Below are 18,757 nucleotides of genomic sequence, written 5' to 3'. Positions count from 1 at the left end.
TTACGACTTTTATGCACATTATTTTCCCACTTGACCCTCAGCACAGTGAGGTAAGAAGTTTACTTATTTTACAGATAAGAAGACTGAAACTTTGTGACTAGGGTTACAGTCAGAGCTGGGATTTGCACCCAGGACTGCCTGACTCCAAAACTGAGGTTATTAACCATTAAGCACGGCTACTTCCTAGCAAACCTTGCTGCACCTAATTGCTAGTTGAGAGCATTCTTGCAGACTTCACTCCTGTACAGTAGCTAAATAAAGCTTAGTATCTTCCTTGCTCCATTACTTGTCTGTCTGTTGGCTTTTCTTTATCCTGTCCCTTAACTGGGGGCATTCCACAGTGTTTAGTCTTTTCTTCCATTCATCTCCCACATAAACTTTCCATTTGAACTTACTCTAGTGGTGCTTGTCCAAGAATTGCTTTCCCAGGGTGTGTTGTACTCCTGCCCCACAGCTTTTGCTCCTGTGTTTCACCCACTGTTATCGTACGCATCCTTGATGATGGATCTAATTTTATCATATAGCCTCCTCTGACTGCCATTTGGAGGTGATTTCCCTTCTCTGTGCTCTTATGACCCTTAATTTATATTCCCAAATTATACTGCATTTGAACCACTACTCCCAGCCCTGCCCTGTGGCAGACATCACTAACTGATGACAGCACATTTTACCCCAGAGGTTTGTTATAGCCTCAGAATCCTCAAAACTGTCCTAAAGGCAACCACTGTTAATCAAAGGGAACTGTCATGAAAGATGAAAAGTATTGTCCATTTCTGGGAAAATCTATTTGTTTAACAACCAATTTAAATCGAACAAGTATCGGGGTTACTGGCAAGAGCTGCACAGTTGAAGTCTGTGTCTTGTCTTAGTCTGTGAGAGGCAGTGTGTGCACGGAAACCACTAAATAAGCCCAAGCGTTGTAAATGTTGCAGGAAAGCTACAACGTGCCTTGGGCCTTCGAAGAAGAGAGGGTATCAAGAAAGACGCGAAATTGGGAATTGAAGGAGGAATGGCCTTGAGCAGCTGTGGTAGGATTTGTGGGCTTGAGGATTGAAAAGAAGACAACCCCAGGTAGAGATGATGATACAGTACAGGAGTCTTTGTCTTATGTCCAATTTCAGAATTGTACTTCTCTTTTTTGTCTCAGTTTTTTGAGAATAAAAAATGCCGTCTTGTATGGGTCTGTCACCCTTGTAGCATCTCACACTGCACCTACTTCATAGGAGTTGCCCCCAAATATTTTTGACTGATTACAGAACCTCTTTCATTGAAGAAGAGACTATCCCATTGATCCCCTAGTTACCTTCTCATTCATGTGGGTTTTTGAGTGAAGATCCAGGGGAACTCTTATCCAGTCCCGAGACACCTGAATTATACTTTCCTCCTAGTTTGGAAATCCCAGAAGAGCAAACCTGGTCACTAACAGTTCTGAGGCCATTTTAGTGTGCGCTCAGCATGGCCCTGAAGTTCTCAGACTAGACTAGACCCTGAGGAAGATCTGACTTTATCAGGAAACCAGCACCAGAACTAGCCTGATCTCCAGAGAATTCTTTGGGCTGATTGTACTAATAGTTCCATACAACACTGAAATTGGACAGAATTCTAGAGACTGGAAGATCCACCTAGCTTCCCAACGCTGGGCCATGGCATGAAGGTGAATAATGCTTGGATGGTGGAGTGTGGTATTTAGCACAGAATTTTTAAATGTGGTATTTAGCAACTCCTATGTCTTTTAGTGAATTTATTTCTAGATTTTCCACCTCCATGCATCCTTTCACATCCTTGTCCAAATTCTGCCCATTTCTGTCCCTGTCTGGAGATTATTTCTGTGATAAGAAATTAATTAGCCTGTCTGTGCTGTGTGTTCTAGTAGACCTTGAGCTTTAACTGCTTGGATAAACACTAGACTTGGTCATTAAAGAGCCTGAAGATGGGTTTTTACTTTTTAATTAACAAAAGTTAATTGTCAACCCAGAGATATAAAGGTCCATTTCTGCTTCCTTTTCATTGATTTTTTTCCTACACCAGGAGATTTTCCTGAGGTTTCATCACATAAGGGAGATTCTGGGGTTCACCGCGTAGCAGAGGTTGAGATCTTGTTGCCAACTCAGGACCGACAGACCCTGAGAAACATGTCCAGATCCCCTCTGTGACTGGTTTACCACCTGCATTGATTATTAGTATTTTCTAGTAATCTCTAACTAGCTTGTTTATTTTGAAAAAAAGAATTAGAAGTTTACAGCTACCATTGTTTAAGTAGAAATGATTGGTTAAATTTTGGTTGCTTTATTAACCTCAACCATAAACATAGAAGAATGGATTTATTGAATCTGAGATCTAGATCCTGAAGTTACCTGAGGTGCTGAGATTTTCATGGGCTTTGTGAATCCTGCTCAGGGCTCTGTGCTCTAGGGGGAAATGTGGCTAGATTTCAGTAAGTGGGGTTTGCAGCTCTGACTTTTTGCTTAGATACTATCTCTCTCTCACTCCCCTTTTACACCCTCCCCACCATCCCATGCCCCAGAACATCTGTTCATGAGGGCAGTACTGAGAGAGGAAACTGAAGGTCTCACAAACATAAAACATTCCAAGATCCCAAGAGGAAACAAAATCCTCAAGCATTACTGTGAAAAGATTATATTCACCATGTTTGATTTTTTTTTTTTTTTTTTTTTTTTTTGGTCTCTGGTAGTCATCTTAAATGCGTTTATAGTCATTTATAGACCTTAAATCTAATCTATTGTTGTTATCAAATGAACTGATACATGTGGAGGTACTTTATAAAACTATAATGTCTTATAAGTGTTTATTGTTGTTTCCCAGAAACAAAAAAAGTAGGACATGCAAGTAGCAAAACTTAGGTCCTGATCATGTTATTCCTTGAAGACACTGGTATATAATGTTATCTCTGTGTGTTTTCTGGGGCTCTACTCTCATTCCCTGTGAAAAGGCATTGGGCCCCTTTTTGTGGCTATATGGCATGTTTAATACTCTATACATGAGTATTCTTTCCTTTCAGAAATGATAAACAAGCAGGCCTGTCTTTGCCTTTTTTCTTCCAGTGAGGATTAAGACAAGCATCTGAAGTATTTAGAGACAGATTCCTGACCCAAACTTTCAGCATTGGGGACCACTTTCATTTTAATTTAAGAAATATTGTAAAATTCTTCAAATACATCTTAACTCATTTGAAGATAAAAGTAAATATTTCTGCCATCCTTCTGGGAGCAGGGAAGGAGGAGTTGGAGTTTCAGCTCCACAGAAGTTAGGAGAGAGGGGTAAATAGTTGGTAGGCAGGCAGCATGGCAAGAATAGAGTTCAGGGTGACAAAAGTTTTTGAAGCAGAGGTGAGGATGGGCTGAGGAAGTTGGGGAGTCCCAGCTACTCAGTCTTAGCATTCTGGGTGCAGGGTTCATCAAGCTGGGAATTCCTGGCTTGTGACAGGTATAGAAATGCCAGGATGACTGGCTGCCTTCTTTCTCCTAGACATCCATCTGTTTCCCTGCTCTCAAATTGTTCCTAAAACTCGCTGTGGGGTAGTCTTTTACAGATGGAAAGAAACCTTCCTAAGAGTGTATAATGAACCAGGAAGGTGTTTATGGGAGTTGTCAAACTGGTTATTGCAAACAGGTAATGTTCCCAGTTAATCTGGTGTTAAACCTGAGGAAAAGGTGTGTCCTTCAGGTAAAGGGTTCCAGGGCCTCTCCAAACTGTTGAAGTCTGAGTGAGGAGGCTTGTCATTCCTTCAGGACTTGGAGACCAAGGAGGGGAAAGAGTGGAGTGTGATCACAAGGTAGAGGAAGATCTTTCACAGGAATGTATAAAACAAGCTGATGGGTGAAATCACCCATGAATTTAGCAGATAGGAACCATTTTAAGAGGGAAAAAAAGAAATAGAATTTTAAAAATCCAACAGGTAGAAAATGGGAGATTTTAGAACCCACAAGTCAGGTCATAGATAGCTATCTCAGGAAATAACCCAAACACACAGATGTGGGACTGACACAGCTCAGCGGGAGAGCAAGAGTCTGGCTGTTCCCTGATTGAAAGAGTCACTCATGAGCTGGGCTTCTCAGCCAGTTGAATGCTTCCTGTAGAGACTGGATTCCTGTGGGCTGGTCCTATAAGCAGCATTATTCCCACTTGAACCTAAGGGGTCTTTGGACTGCAGGGGCCCCAGAAGCCTGGAAGAAGTCCCACAGTATAGGAACCAGGCACCTGACTTCTCAGGGGTGCAGTACTGTAGCCACTGTCAACTACAAAGAGGCCATATTTGATTTGATGGCCCTGGAACAATGTGGCAGAACTTGTACCCACATTCCTGTGGCCTAGTTTTCACACTCTGCTAATGACACCCTCTCTCAGCTACTTCCTCCTGCCTTTTGTAATCAGGTTTGATGAGTAAAGAGTCGACAATGCAGTGACATCTTGGGCAGTTGCGTTAAATAGCAGTTGTAATACATTCCTGGTTCTGGTCAATGCAGCAGGTACTGATCAAACACCTGTGGAGTGTCAGGCCCGGTGCTTGGGACATTGTGTGGTACAGAAGTAGCATGCAGTGCTTATGCCGCAGGAACTAGAGATGGGGAGTGGAGAAGAGACAGAGGTCCATTAGAGGAGGTCATAGATGCACATGAAGCTCTGCGGGGTCCAGAGAAGAGACTCATTCTACCTGGGAAGAGACCCTGGGAAAGGCTTTCTAGACGAGGTAACACTTTACATTTTGAGGGGTAAGTAGGAGTTCACTAGGCAACAGTAGTGAAAAGATTTTCCTAGGAGGGGGATCTGTGTGAACAAGGACACAAAAGCAAGGAGCATCTTTAAGAAATAGCAAGGAGTTTGCTTTGACTAGATATGATGGGATCAATGATGATGAGGATGTGAGGGCCTGTACCAGTTAGGGGCCTGGCGGGAAACCCATGATACACTCACTCTAAAGTGGTTAACTGAACAGAATGTAATCAAGGGACTGTTTACAGAGTTAGTTGGGGTTAAGGGAACCACCAATGGATGGTGAGGCACCCAGGGCTAATAACTGGGAAACTGTCAGCTCCTCTATGCCTGAATGGACAAGGGGAGGGAGAACAGTGTTATCACAGTCCAGGAGGGGCTGGAGCTGTGCAGAGGGGCCACACGACAGGACCTGTCTGGCCACAGAAGAATATAACACTACCAGAACCGTGGCGGGACAGGGTGGGAATGAGGACAGCAAGCACCCTGACCTGTCTCTCTCTGTCTTAAGATTCTCAGGTAGTGCCTCTCCTTGGCTAAACCCTGCTAAGCAAGGAGGGCAAGCAACCACGGGTTACACAGTTGGTAGAGATCAGTCTCCCAGGACAACGCAGGGCAAAGAAGGATAGGAGATAAATTTAAAGGGCAAAGGGAGTGTAACTAGCACAGAGTCTATGGCATTAAGCGCCATGCTAATAGGTTTTCTCAGGACATAGTTACCAAAAAGAAGTGTCGACAAGAGACACTGTCTGAATGACTGCAGAGAAGTTAGTCTGATGATGCCTGGTAACACTGGTGGTCTCTGCTTATTGGCATTATAAGAAGTAAATGGTATAATGACTCCTGCAACCTCTGTAACTATGTACCAGCGTGACCACTCTCCCACCTTGCTCTGTGCCATGGACCCATTCCGCTGGCCCCCGTGACCAGAAGGCCCTGTCCTCACATCAGCCAGCCTTCCATGCAAAGAGGGCAAGTGTGGTTGATGGAGGAGGCACCCAAAATATTAGTGACACCTTCTCTCTCCCCTCATTATTTTAGAACTCTAATTGGAGGTTTGACAGAAAATCCCGATTAAACAGGCTTAAGGCAGAAAGGTGGGGGATGAGGCGTAGAATTTATGGCTCAGATAACTTAAGAGCTCCGAAATACTAACTGGTTTCAGGTACAGCTGGATTCAGGGGTTCAAACGGTATCCTTCCGTCCTGTTCTCTCTTTACGTATAGTGCCTGCACTTTTGTCTTGTTTCTATTCTCAGTCAAGACATTCTCATTGGCTGCGAGATAGCTCCTAGCACAGCTCAAGGTTTCCATTTACCTGCTTTATACCCAGCAGAAAAGAGAAAGTTTCTATCTGTTCAAACAAGACTCTGCAGCCTTAGCCTGAGTTTCAGGCAGTCATAATTGGGTCCTATAACCATTCCATAATCTCTCTTGGATCTGAGGGAATGTGGTTATCTGATGGACCAGTCCAAAGTCACTCCTTCATCCCATCCTCTTCCCCCAACTTCTGAACTAGTTACAGCTTCATCTCCACCCGAAACAGTTTGAGAGTTGGGAGGTATGCTGTTAACAGCAGGTACAGTGGATATTGACTGGCAGTTACAATGAATGTTTTGCCTTTTATCTGTTATGCCCCTTAGCTATTTCCTGAATGCACTCAGTATATACTCATAGCTAGGTTTTATTGAATTCATAGCATTACAGAAACATTTGAAGAAGTTTAGATAATAACCACATACTTGGAAAATAATTAAATTTAGCCATAAGCTGCTTTAAAGGCTGAGAGAGGGAAAAGAAAATTAAGCATGGACCACAATTGAATTTTTGCTTCAAACTCTTTAAGAATTCTTAAAAAACAACAACAAAAACAAAAACCCAACCTACCACTAGCATCATATTTAGTGATGAAAGCCTGAATACTTTCTCCTTAAAATGAGGATGTCCACTCTTAGCACTTCTAGTCAGTATCTCACTAGAAGCCTGAGTCAGTGCAATATGGCAAGAAAAATAAAGAACATAGATTGGAGAGAAATAAAACTGTCCCTATTCACAGATGTCCTTATTCATCATTTTCTACATAGGAAATCCCAAGGACTGTACAAAATAATTCCCCAAACTAGTAAGTGATTTAGCAAGGTTGTAAGATACAAAATTAACACACACACAAAAGCATTTATTTCTATATACTAACAATGTACAATTGGAAATTGCATATATTTGAGTTGATGAGACAGTGTGTGAATTTTTGCACTATTTCCATTAGAGCTGTTATAATATTGCTTGTGCAGTAAATATATTTCTAAGGGCTTAAAAATAAAATCTTTACAGATACAGAGGCATCTGTTTTTTGAGCCAAAGTTCATGTAAGGAGCTTGCATTGGTGGAGCTACTCAGCTTCAAAGGAAAAAGATGAGAAAAAGAGACAGATGTATTTCAGTGGAAGGATGAGATAGAGGAACCAGCTTCCCATCTATTCAGTAGATGCACATAGTCATTTGTTAATAACTTATTCATTCCATACTTTTTATTTTTCGGTTGTCAGTGTTCATCTTAGATTGGCTCCTGAGGGGCTTAATCTAGTGTTTAAAATAGTGCATAGCATGATGGCATGGATAGATAACTATTTCAGTGATGATTAAAACTATTTTTTCCTTTGCCAATAATTCTTATTTAATCAAGATAGACTCAATCTGTGTACTATTCTGGGGCTTTGATTAAAAACCACAGAAGATTTTAATCTCCTTTCTGCAAATAACCTAAAAAAGGAGCAATTCTGTTTTCATAAATCTGAATCAAATGCAATTCAGCTACTTATCCCTGGATTAATTTTTGTAACTATTAAAAAAAAAACCCACATACATAAGAACAAAGACTGGGTAGGATCTGGAAAATGGCAAGGGGAAAGGAGTGGCTAGGTTAGTATAGTTAACTGTGTATGACTTCTTTCTTTTATTTTGATTTCCAGAATTACTTCATGAACAATAACTTTCTATAAACTTAGTAGAAAAAAATTACCCCATTACCTCCAAAATAGGGCTGCTAGACTCACAGGTGCTGTTTGAGACAACATGAACATGAAGAGATGACATTGTGTGTGTCTTCTCTTTTAAACTTAAGTTTTTGAACATGAACTTAGAGAATAAATCTGTAGCTGAGGTCTTGTTTCTCCCTAGTTTTTCCCTTCCCTGATTTACCAACATGCTTACATTTTGCATAAAAACTGGAGAAAGCGTGGCCACTTCTCTAGGAGCTAATGAGCTGGTTTTATGGTCCCATTTTAAAGCTGAGGACACCAAGGCTCAGAGATGATCACAGCATAGAAGGGACCTTTTGCCTCATCTCCAATCCCACCTCTTGACAATGGGAGAAGTTAAAGTCATGGCTCAGGTTATGCGCCTTGTAAGTGGTGGAACCAGAACTAGAGCCTGCTCTTCTAACACTGTATTCTTCCCATGCTGCCTCAGTACCTGCTTGGGATCTTCCTGCATGGGTGGGTGAAGGCAGCCCAAGAATGAGTTCCTGGTAATTAAGGGGGGGCTACAGAGGTCTAGGGAACAATTTGACCCGTAGGCTTACTTGTTGGCTCTGCTGCGGGTCTCTGTAAAGCTGTACCATCCAGAGAGGTTCATGATCTTCATCTTCTCTGGTTCTGGGAGTGGCCCTACCATGTGTGTCTGACCTGTGCTGGAACTTATTCCCAGCAGCCTTTGCCTATCAAGACCTCTCCATGCTCCTTAATCCAGTATAAGGTTCTGACTCTAGAAAAGGATAGGGAAAGACTGTGCCCTGTGAAATCCTGACCTCATCTTGGAACCTGGAAAATCCTCCAGTGATTTTTCTTATCCTGCATCTCATTTTTACAAACTTGTTTGAGACCAAGGTAAAGCACATTCATTTACAAGTGTAACACCAGCCACTTCTTGTTCTTGAGGGTCCTAGGATGACATCTCTGGCCCAGAGTGAATCTCCCAACTGCTTTTCCCGGTCTTGCTTGGTATTTATATTCTTCTTCTTTTCAATTAAAAAAAGAATCAGTATAATTTATAATACTCAACTTCAAGAACAAGCTTGATGGAAAGCATTCATTACTAAATATAGTAACCTATTCATGGTGCTTGTCACCTTTGGTTGCTTTCAGATGACTCCTGTGGTGACTCTTCTCTCCCCTAAACACCCATATCTGGCTAACGGCTGAAAAATAGCAAGTACATTTCTTTCTAACCACCTGCATTCACTTGGGGTAGAGATGATTAGAGGCACAGTTAATCGTTAGTAATATAAACCATATGTGTTCTTTTGCTACTCAACAGAGTGCTTTTGTGGCTGGTTTTGAACCACAGACACATCTCCTTTATTTTTATGTACAGACCTTTCTTTTTTGTACAAATCAAAAATTTACTTGAAGCAGCCTAAATAGTATGAGAGAGAATGTCTGTTTGGTTTTTTTCTGTTTGTTTGAAGCATTGACCATTACAAAGTCTCCTTACAGCATAATATAGTTCCATATAGAACAGCTGAACATAGGCAGTTTATTAAGTCAAAGAGAGCACAACATGCTTTTTAAATTCACTTAGAACATTTTGAATCATTGGTGTTCTTAACCATTCAGGAGTCTCTCAGACGAGGTTTTGAAATATGAACCAAATAGGATTGATAATAGGGAGGGGGTCTTTCTTGTCTTAGCTATGATTTGACAGATGTCTACGTGTTTGTGTTTGTTCCAAAAATAATTTAGAATGATCAGAAATACATTCAGTAATGTATAAAGAGATAAAGGCAAAGGTAGAATAAGTAGAAAAATAAAAATAAGCTGAAGATGAGGTTATTACACAAATGTATCTTATGAAGTTCATCTATTTGGTCTACTAGTAGGCATGAGAAGTATACTAGAATTTAAATGAAAGCTCTAATATTGATTACAGCTCTTTTCATTTGCCCTAGTGTTTTCAACTGTGCCAAAATAACTAAAATTTTCACTAACCATTTGAATGTGTGAATCAGCATATTCAGGGATATGCTCCTTGAATCTTCCTGCCCTCTGGTCATTTTCTTTCCAAATAGGATGTCATCCATCAGAGGCTGATAAAGGAAAAAAGATGTGTGAGTCATCCTAGTCCATTTAATTTCTTGGTTAATAACAGGTAGTATGGAGTGAGGGTGCATAGGGGTGGGGCAGAGTAGGGCAACTAGATGTTGTTAGAACCATTTGAAAGAGGATAGAGAAGAAATACTTAAAATTGTCAAATTCATCACAAGTGATGGAGTTCATATCGACATCTTATTAAGGCGAGCTTTTGGAGAATATATAATGTTTCTTGATAATGAACATTTCCCTACACTCACGTAACAATAAGCCTCAATATCCAAGGTTCTCGGGATGAGAAATGTCATTAAAAAGCCTCTTGATCAGACAAACTTCAACACATCATTCTCTAGAAATAACTGAAAAGAATGCAAAGCATTGGAGAGCACAGTTAACAATGTGGTAAATTTATCAAACCAATGGAATCTTATGTTGCTATTAAAATTATTAAAATTGTGTAGAGTATCATTAAAAATTATAAAATGAGTATCAGAAAAAATACAGATATGTAAACTATACCATATGTAGATTATCTATAGGTAGACAAAGATTAAAAATAGTGTGTAAAAACAAAAATTATATTGGGTTAAGACAAATATTTTTTCTTTCTCACAGTATTCTTTGATGTTTTGTCATAATAAATATAATTGAAGGGGAAGAAAAAAAAGTTTTCACATGAACTATACTTTTTACAGATTTACTGAATAATGTATACTTTTACTCATTATCTTTTAAAACGTGATTTGTTTTTTAAGTCTAACATTTACAAACTCGTGGGAGATCATCTAAATTGTTTTTCTTCACATTAAAATTTGCATTTGGAGGGGGTAGTGTTCCACAGAAATGTATACAGAAGAACTCAATCATGTTTCTCTTCTTTTCTTTCCAATCCTTGTTTTTCTTAGGGATTGCCACAGGAGTCTTGGTTCGAGAATACAGCAAGCTCTCTAACCTGGAGAAATTCTACTTTTCATTTCCTGGAGAGATTCTAATGAGAATGCTGAAACTCGTCATTTTACCATTAATTATATCCAGCATGATTACAGGTACCTTGAAAACTCATATTCTCTATGATTATATAAGGAGCCATCATATCACCTGAGGTGTTCTTTTCTTATCATGGAAAAAGTCTACATGCATTTGGTACGTCACGCACACGCGCACACACACACACCCCTCACTTGGAAAGTGTATATTTGCTTGAGTGAAATATTTCATTATTCACAAAGTGGCATTGCTCTGCCTGTAGCACTGTCCGCCACAGCTCAAGTCTTCATTTGATCAGCCATATGATTGCTTGCAAGGAAGAAAAGAAAGGTGTATTTGGTCATCAGAATGTCAGCCAATGTCCTCAGGCAAAATATGGTTGTCAGTTTTGATCATGTTTTCAGTAGTTAACTCATTTGTTTCTCAGCTGTAGCCGTCCTGCCCCTACCCTCTCAGTAGCAGCCTTCCGAGTGCTCTGTACCCCTTCACTCATGTCCACTCCTGCCCGGAACCCAGAACTTGCTCCATAGTTGCCCTGGAAATTTGCTCAGGGGACCAGCAGTTACATGCTGTGGGAAAGGTTTAATGATGAGTTGGCACCATGTTTTAAAAGTCTGGTATTTTAAAATCTGAACTTGTGATACAGTTGAATTTGGAAATGACTTTTCCCTTATTGATCATTACATTACTGGGCCCCTTTAAAGAACAAGCTCCCTTATGTAGATAGAGATTAATTTGGTTTAGAAAAATGTCATTTGTCTGGGTATGGAAAGCGTCTCTGTGCATTCCATAGTTTCCTGTACTTATCCTCATTCTCGCAGTAGGTAAAATGTGGCAGTCATTAGTGTTGCCAGCTTGAAAATCACTGTTTTATACAACCATGCACTTAGGGTTCTTGATATGTACTCTTCTAGAACATTTTCCATCGCTGCCACTGAAGAGTCCTAGGACTGATCTATGTAGAGTACTGGACATTGGCTGGGGGAAGAGAGAGTTGGTGTCAGGATGCGCTGCACTCAGTAACTGCATTGCTTGAGCTGCAGATTTAGTCGTTGAACTTTTTTTTCTTTTCTTTTTTTAAATTTTCTTTTATTTATTTTTACCTATTTTTCTTTTTATGTTTTAGTTTGGCCACTGAAATTTTGAAGTGGTGGCCAAACTCCATTTATACTAGAGTCCCTTGAGAGCCTTGTTCTTAAATCGTCTTGGTATTCTTGGCTTATCATAGACCTAAACAGAGTTTTTAATTACTTTTATTTATATATTATGTTTTGAAATGCCAGGCTTCTTTTAGGCCCTGCAGCCAGAGGGCCAAATCACAAGACAGTTGTTTGTACCACGTAATATTTGTTTTATTTGTTTAACTTTAAATTACTGGTAAGCATTTAAAATTTGGAAGACTTCATGTAAGGATCCAGATTTCTGGCTTCCTCTGAAAATAATTAAGATCAGGAAACAATGGACCCATGTTCTCATACACCAGCAGTGGTATGGAGCTGAGAAATAGCTACTGTGTTTAGTTGGAGCAAATGCATTTGAGGATGTCACAGTCCCCACCGCTCCCTATTGCCTAATGCCTCATCCACTTTACTTATTTGCATAGTTGCTTTCCCATGTAGGCATTGCCATTACAACCCCATAGAATTTTCTCCATATCAAAAATTCTTAATCTATTCTTAGGCTCCTTTGAGAACATGATAAAAGCTTTGGACTCTCTTCCAAGAAGAGTGTTCACAGTTTTACATATATACTGTATTTTGCCTGCCCTTGCAAAAGTTTCATAAACTACTTAATGATTAGTACTCATGTCTATGGACGAAGCTATGGAAGATTAGGCAGCAAATCCAAAACTCATGCAGTACACCAGGTTTTAGAAGAAAAGGTAACAGTGCATGTATGAATACACTAGTTATAGAATATTGAATGTTTGAAAATATGTACTGCTCTTGGCAGTCAATAACTAGTGAGATTTTTGCAGTTTGGCTGTTTTGGGTGCTAGCTCAGCCTTGCAGATAACCTGGGAAAATAATTTGCAACCCTCAACATTCCACTCACATAGCCCAGCTGCTTTTTGAAGGTGTAGCACAGGTCTGGACATTCTACATTTTTCCTTCACCAAATCCCCTCAGTTAACCAGGAATTACAGAGCAGAACCACTGCCTATTCTTTTGACATAAAGTGATAAAATGGTCAAAGATTCAAGGAACATGAACAAAGTAGGGTGGTAACATTGATGCTATATTCATGTTTTAAATTGTCAGATTAAAAGAAAAAATAATAATACTTAAGCAAGGTTATGGGAAAGTAGGCTCATTCATACGCTTTTAGTTACTGTATAAATTGGAACAAACTTGCTGGGGGGCAGTTTGGAATGTGTTCTGATCTTTCCACTTATTTCTACTTTTATGAATTTATCATAAAGAAATAATCAGAGATATGTTCAAAGATTTAGGTACAAGGATGGTCAGGGTAACTTTAAAAAAAGATAATGGTGATTAAGGGGGAGTATATAGCTCAGTGCTTAATATGCATGAGGTCCTGGATTCAACCCCCAGTACCTCCATTTAAAATAAATAAATAAAATAAACCTAATTACCTTCCCCCCAAATTACTATAAATAAATAAAATAATGGTGATTCATTATAAGCAATCTAAATGTGTGTTGTACCCATAAGTTAGGAGTCTATGCAACTATTAAAATTTTTGTTTGGAAAACATTTAGTGAAGGTGGAAATGTTCCTAATATACAAAGTAGGAGGATAAAACAAATTACACAAGATATTGTGTACAATCCAAATTTTAATAAAATTTATGTACATTTTTAAAGTTGGGATCAAAATGACTAGATGTGTAACAAAAGAAAAAGAAGTGATTCGCTGATGTTTCTTTACATTTTCAAGGCAAATACATGTTATTTTTGTTTTGTATTTTCTTCCTTCCTTCCTCCCTCCCTCCCTCTCTCCCTAGAAGACAGTGGGATGGATTCTGCTCTGTGCTCCTCCTCTTGCCTCTGGTAGTCTCACTACTCCTCTCCTCCCCATCTCTTCTCCTATCCCTGCAGCTCAGTACCACCTTTACCTGGTGTGTGATCCTTCCCCCAAACCCTGCTGTGGTCCTTAGCCTCCTCACCCAGCCCAGAGCCAGGATGGTAAAGTGGAAGATGGCTGTAGAAAACCCACAGGAAGAACAGTTTCCAAGTTTTGAAAGCCTTTATAAATCCAGCAGATCAATAGCTTATTTTATACACTTATTAGTACAAAGGACAATACATGTTGGAAGCTGGGGGGAGTTGAGTGAGGGCCCTGAGGATACGTAAGTTAGAGGAAGAGACGGCAAAATTGAGACCTGAGACTAATAATCTGTGCTCCTGCATGAAGGAAATTCTCTTGCCAAATTAACAAGTAGGAACAAAACCTTTGCCATGAAAGCCTCTGCTGACATAAAAGTACTTATTTTGTAGCTATTTTTTAAAAAGGAAGAATCTCTCTTCTTTAAAAAGGATGATGAGGATGTCACATTAATCAGGAAAACTTTGAGTATAGACTGGCTATTAGATGGTATCAAGAAATTGTTGATAATTTTGTTAGTGGTGATAATGGTATTTAGTTATGTAAGAAAATGTTCCTTTTTTAAACGCTTATGGAATTGTGCAGCTATGAAATGACAATGTCTAGAATTTGCTTTAAAACAGAAAAAAGAGCAAGAGAGAAGGCACAAGTAGACATAATCTCAAGCATTTTCAGAGGCAGATAGTATAGGCACTAACAGAATCCTGCCTATAATTTACATCCTGAGGGACATGCTCGTCCCATATGCAGAATATCTATGTTTGGGCCATTAACATTTAGGTCTGTAAGCTGTATTATATCAAACTGCCAGGGAAATGGCAAGGGAAATGGCTCTGGAAAATCCTGGTCCAGATCTTACCAGCCAGTGAGTTTAAATTCAGGTCACATTTTCTTTAATACCTAATTATAATGACTTGCGCCTCCAGCACAGGAATGGAATAGCCCCTGGGCTCCCACTCTGAGAGAGTCCCTGAGCATCTTTCCAGGATACGGTCTTACTCCCCTGATAGAGAAGCTGGAATTACAATCATTTGATCTCAACTCTAAGGGCAAAGATTTTCCATTACTGTTTTAACCAAGGCATAGATATAAACAGTATTTATTAAACAACAGCCAGATACAGAATATATGTGAGTAGGTTTCCTTTCAAGCAGGGATCTGGAAACTTTTTTTGCAAAGGGCCAGATAGTGAATATTTTAGGCTTTTTGAGCCATACAGTCTCTGTCCAGCTGCCCAACTGCTTGTCATAGATGGATTGCAATAGATAATATGTAAATGATCGGGCATGGCTATGTTGCCAATGAAACATTTATTTGCAAAAAATGGCAGATGAAAAATAAGACTGGATTCTAACTCTCAGGATACAGTCTAGTTGAGATGGAATCTGAATGACAGACCAACATACCAAGCAATTATTACTCATACCAAGTGATGAATGTAAATGTCCTGAAGAGACACTGAAGAATGGAGGATGGAGCAGAGAGAGTGCAATCGCAAGTATTTGGAAAACCCCATTTTCAAATTCAGGCTTTTCGGGTGGTGACTTTACTTGGATCCTTTGGGCTGGGAAAGGCATTTTTTTTAAGGGATGAATTTACTCATAAGTGGCTGTGTACTTGGAAGCCATCCCACACCCTCCAGTGGAAAGAACCGTGCCATGTGCTTCCCTGAAACAGGTTCAGTTTAATTCAGCAAACACTTTTAACTGCGTGAAAACAGACTAACCCTACGACGGGTGAAGTTCCTGCCATCCCTCTGGTCATGGACACCAGGTCTTCTGCTAGCCCTCTCTGTAAGCCCCCTTGTTGACGAGAAGTATTGAGAGTTGAAGATGCACGTATCATTTGGTGGCACAGCTTGTGATTAAGTAGCTATGGGGGAAAAGTATGCATGCTTTTCGGAAATTTGGTGGTTTTTTAATATAGTTCTGTCTCTACGAAAACTGCTGTTTCAAGATGGATTATAAATTTAAAACTTAACGCTGGAGCTTAAAGTCATACAGGCTGAGGACGAACATCTTGCCTCATTTAGAACATCTGGAACCACTGGGCTATGCCTGCATTTCCAGAAGTGCCTCCTTCCTCTTTTTCCAGCCGTGTTTGGGAACCAGGCAAGAAAGATGGCCTAAACAGCCTTGCACACATGAATTAATCATTTCCCGAAGACCAGCAAGAAATTTTTGAGTTTGAACACAGCTATTGCAGCCAGAGGTCTTGTTATATTAATTGGATTTCTACGATGCCTTTTCTCCAAGGAAGGAAGGGACACATTGTGTGCATAAGGAGTGAAGTTCCCATAATGAGTGTGACACTTGCTACAGTCATAGAGAGAAAAGTGGCAAGAGATAAATAATCCCTGCTTCAGTCTCTGACATACTGAAGCCCAGAGAGTCCACCGTGAATGAGCTTGCTTGCTGCCTAAACCAGTACTAGACTCGGTCACAGCTCTGTTTGACTATGATGTAACCTGGTTTTGTTTCTTAAAAAAGAAAAGAGTGACCCTCATATAGTTTAGTCACTTCTCTACAGTTGCCTCTCTTTGTCAATCTAATGTAAAAGCAAGTAGGTTCTGCTATTTCTTTGGGACTTCATTCTTTATGAATGTCACGTAAAACTTGTATTAAATAAATGTGTATACTTTTCTTATGTTTAAAAAGAAGAAAGAAAAAAATGAGTGCGAAACCACGTGGGGATTCTAAAGAACCTCCTATGTTGAATGCATGGACCTAGGAGGCTCATTTGTTCGTTCATTCATTCTTTCATCTTCAATGTCACAGGCTCTGTGATGGGCACACAAGATATGAAGAGAAGTCCTGTCCTTCAAGAAAGGAAGAGTATATTGCAGTGCTGTGTGATAAGTGCTTTGAAGGAATGCGGATGGGGAGGGGACACTGGGATAGAGTTTTGAAGAAAAGATAGGAATCAGATGAAGTGGGGCAAGCATTCCAGGCAGAAGAAAACAGCAGAAGGCATGGTATCTTGGGAGGACAGTGAGACTTTGCCCGGAACGCTGCACACCTGGGGGTGAGGGGTGGCTTCATGGGGTCTGTGTGCCTTCCTGAGGGGTCTGAACCTGAGCCTGTAGGTAAGGGGAAGCAAGTGAGAGCAGCACCTCTCACCTGTGCCATTTTCTCCAAAGGGACACCCTGAACAAGCTTCAGGTGGGGAAGTATTGTTCAAAAAGGAAATTCAATGACATACAAAACTGTTAAGGCAGACTTTGTTCAAGACCATCACAGTAGATGGAGGGACCACTGCAATGGGAGAGAGATTGGGCTTAACTCTGAATGAATACAGCGTGAGTCAGTGGGAACTGATAGCCAAGCAGCTGGGTAGGGGGATCAGTGGATGGAAAAGTACTAAGAGGAAACCTCAGAAGTAAGGGGGATTCTGGCTAAACCAATCTAACAGGATTCTTGCTGAAGACAGACCGGGGTGATCAGATTTCACCCTGGGTGGGGCTGAGGGTGGTGAATGAGGAACTTGATTTAGATGTGGAGAGTGATCAGATACTGAGGACTGGGGGTTCTGGTTAAACTGACTTAGCAGGGTTCTTGCTAAAACTAGAAGGTTCAAGAGTGTGACTAAAGTGTGGTCAAGCAGAGAATCTTTGTCAGTATCAATCACAGAGGGTCAGGAGAGCCTAGCGGTTAAGAACACAGACTCAGGAACCAGATGCCTAGCTTTGAATCTTGCCTCTGCCACTTACTAGCTCTGAAACCTTGAACAAGTTACTTAACACGTCCTCAATTGTAAAGTCAAAATAATGGTAGTACTATGTCATGGCGTGGTTAAAGTGCTCTGTGGTCTGTTTACTCTTTTTTGTCTGATGCTGTTGGAAGTTTCTAAACAGCCCCTCCATTGGCATCAGAAGCTGCAGGGCCAGTATCAGAATTGAGCCAACACAGGTGAGTACACACAATGTGTTCCTTCTGGAAATGAAAACAATATGAAAAGGCTTGCTCTGACAGTAGTTTGTTAGGTTCCCCAGCATGCAAGCAGCTTCCACCCAGAAGCCTGAGCTACCAACTTTATAAGATAAGGAGAAGCAAAGAGAGAGTTCAATAAGAATTAGGTTGTGGTAGAAAACCGGAAAAGTCTCACTGAGCCGTTAGCTCTCCTGACGTCAAAGCATGGACTTTGAAGAGAACATCTGAGCTCCTCAGATCGTCTGAGATGTGTTTAATGCTTATTGAACGAAAAGCCTCCTATAAAAGCACATTGGGTCTTCTAAAAAATCAGTCCCAACTATAAATACCATCGTCCTCTGTGGTGTTAAAAAAAGTTACAACAGTTCCTGGACTGCTGAAGAACCAGGAGACCAGCGGCTGCTTCTTGACAGATGTTTTGAACATCATATGTGGACCTGCTGACAAAGGCTGCAAGTGAGAAGCTTTAACTGGTTTTGCCAAGGGCCAGTTTATTTTGTTTGCTTCACACAATAGTGTAGGGGGTGAGAGAACCTATCTTAAGGGAATTCTTTGTATTAGTGTTTCTAAGGAAGATCGATGTTATAGCTGAAGCATGCACAGAAATATATTTTGCATGCTCCCCTCTGCCTTTTCTTCCCTTTTAACGTCCCAAGAGTGTTAATCCAGGCTGCCCTGGATCAACAGAGTGAGAAGACATACCGTCTTGTTCTCCCTGGGAAATGAACTTGACTTTAATCCTCATAGCAAAGCAATGAAAGTAAGTGGGACCTTACCTCTGTCTTTAAAGATGACACAGGAGGTTGAAGAGAAGTTAAGCCAATTTTCCAAGATCACGCAGATCATAAGGGCAGCATCTAGGACTGATGCAGTCTCAAGTTCCACTCTGGAACCTTCTGCTGCCTGGAGCCCAGAGCCTGGGCAGAGGGATCTGGGGGCAGGCAGCCATAGATAACT

General features: G+C 40.5%; 1 protein-coding gene and 1 long non-coding RNA gene across 3 annotated transcripts in view; one reads left to right on the top strand and one right to left on the bottom strand.

Moving 5' to 3' along the window:
- Nucleotides 1–18,757, bottom strand: part of LOC123612118 (uncharacterized) — a 68,187-nt gene that overhangs the window by 8,791 nt on the left and 40,639 nt on the right. The window contains exon 2 of the long non-coding RNA XR_006719288.2: nucleotides 9,715–9,812. This is a non-coding gene — a long non-coding RNA (uncharacterized LOC123612118). The remainder of the gene's footprint in view (nucleotides 1–9,714; nucleotides 9,813–18,757) is intronic.
- The window catches only part of SLC1A1 (solute carrier family 1 member 1), a 60,245-nt gene that overhangs the window by 9,830 nt on the left and 31,658 nt on the right, over nucleotides 1–18,757 (top strand). For both annotated transcript variants that reach the window (XM_074361625.1, XM_010967888.3), the window contains exon 2: nucleotides 10,722–10,862. In XM_074361625.1, coding sequence (XP_074217726.1) covers nucleotides 10,722–10,862 — 141 coding nt within the window. The remainder of the gene's footprint in view (nucleotides 1–10,721; nucleotides 10,863–18,757) is intronic.

This window comes from Camelus bactrianus, chromosome 4 (genome assembly GCF_048773025.1).
Source record: "Camelus bactrianus isolate YW-2024 breed Bactrian camel chromosome 4, ASM4877302v1, whole genome shotgun sequence".
Taxonomy (NCBI): domain Eukaryota; kingdom Metazoa; phylum Chordata; class Mammalia; order Artiodactyla; family Camelidae; genus Camelus; species Camelus bactrianus.
The sequence above is the reverse complement of the archived record's forward strand: the minus strand, read 5'-3'. Positions and strand labels throughout refer to the sequence as shown.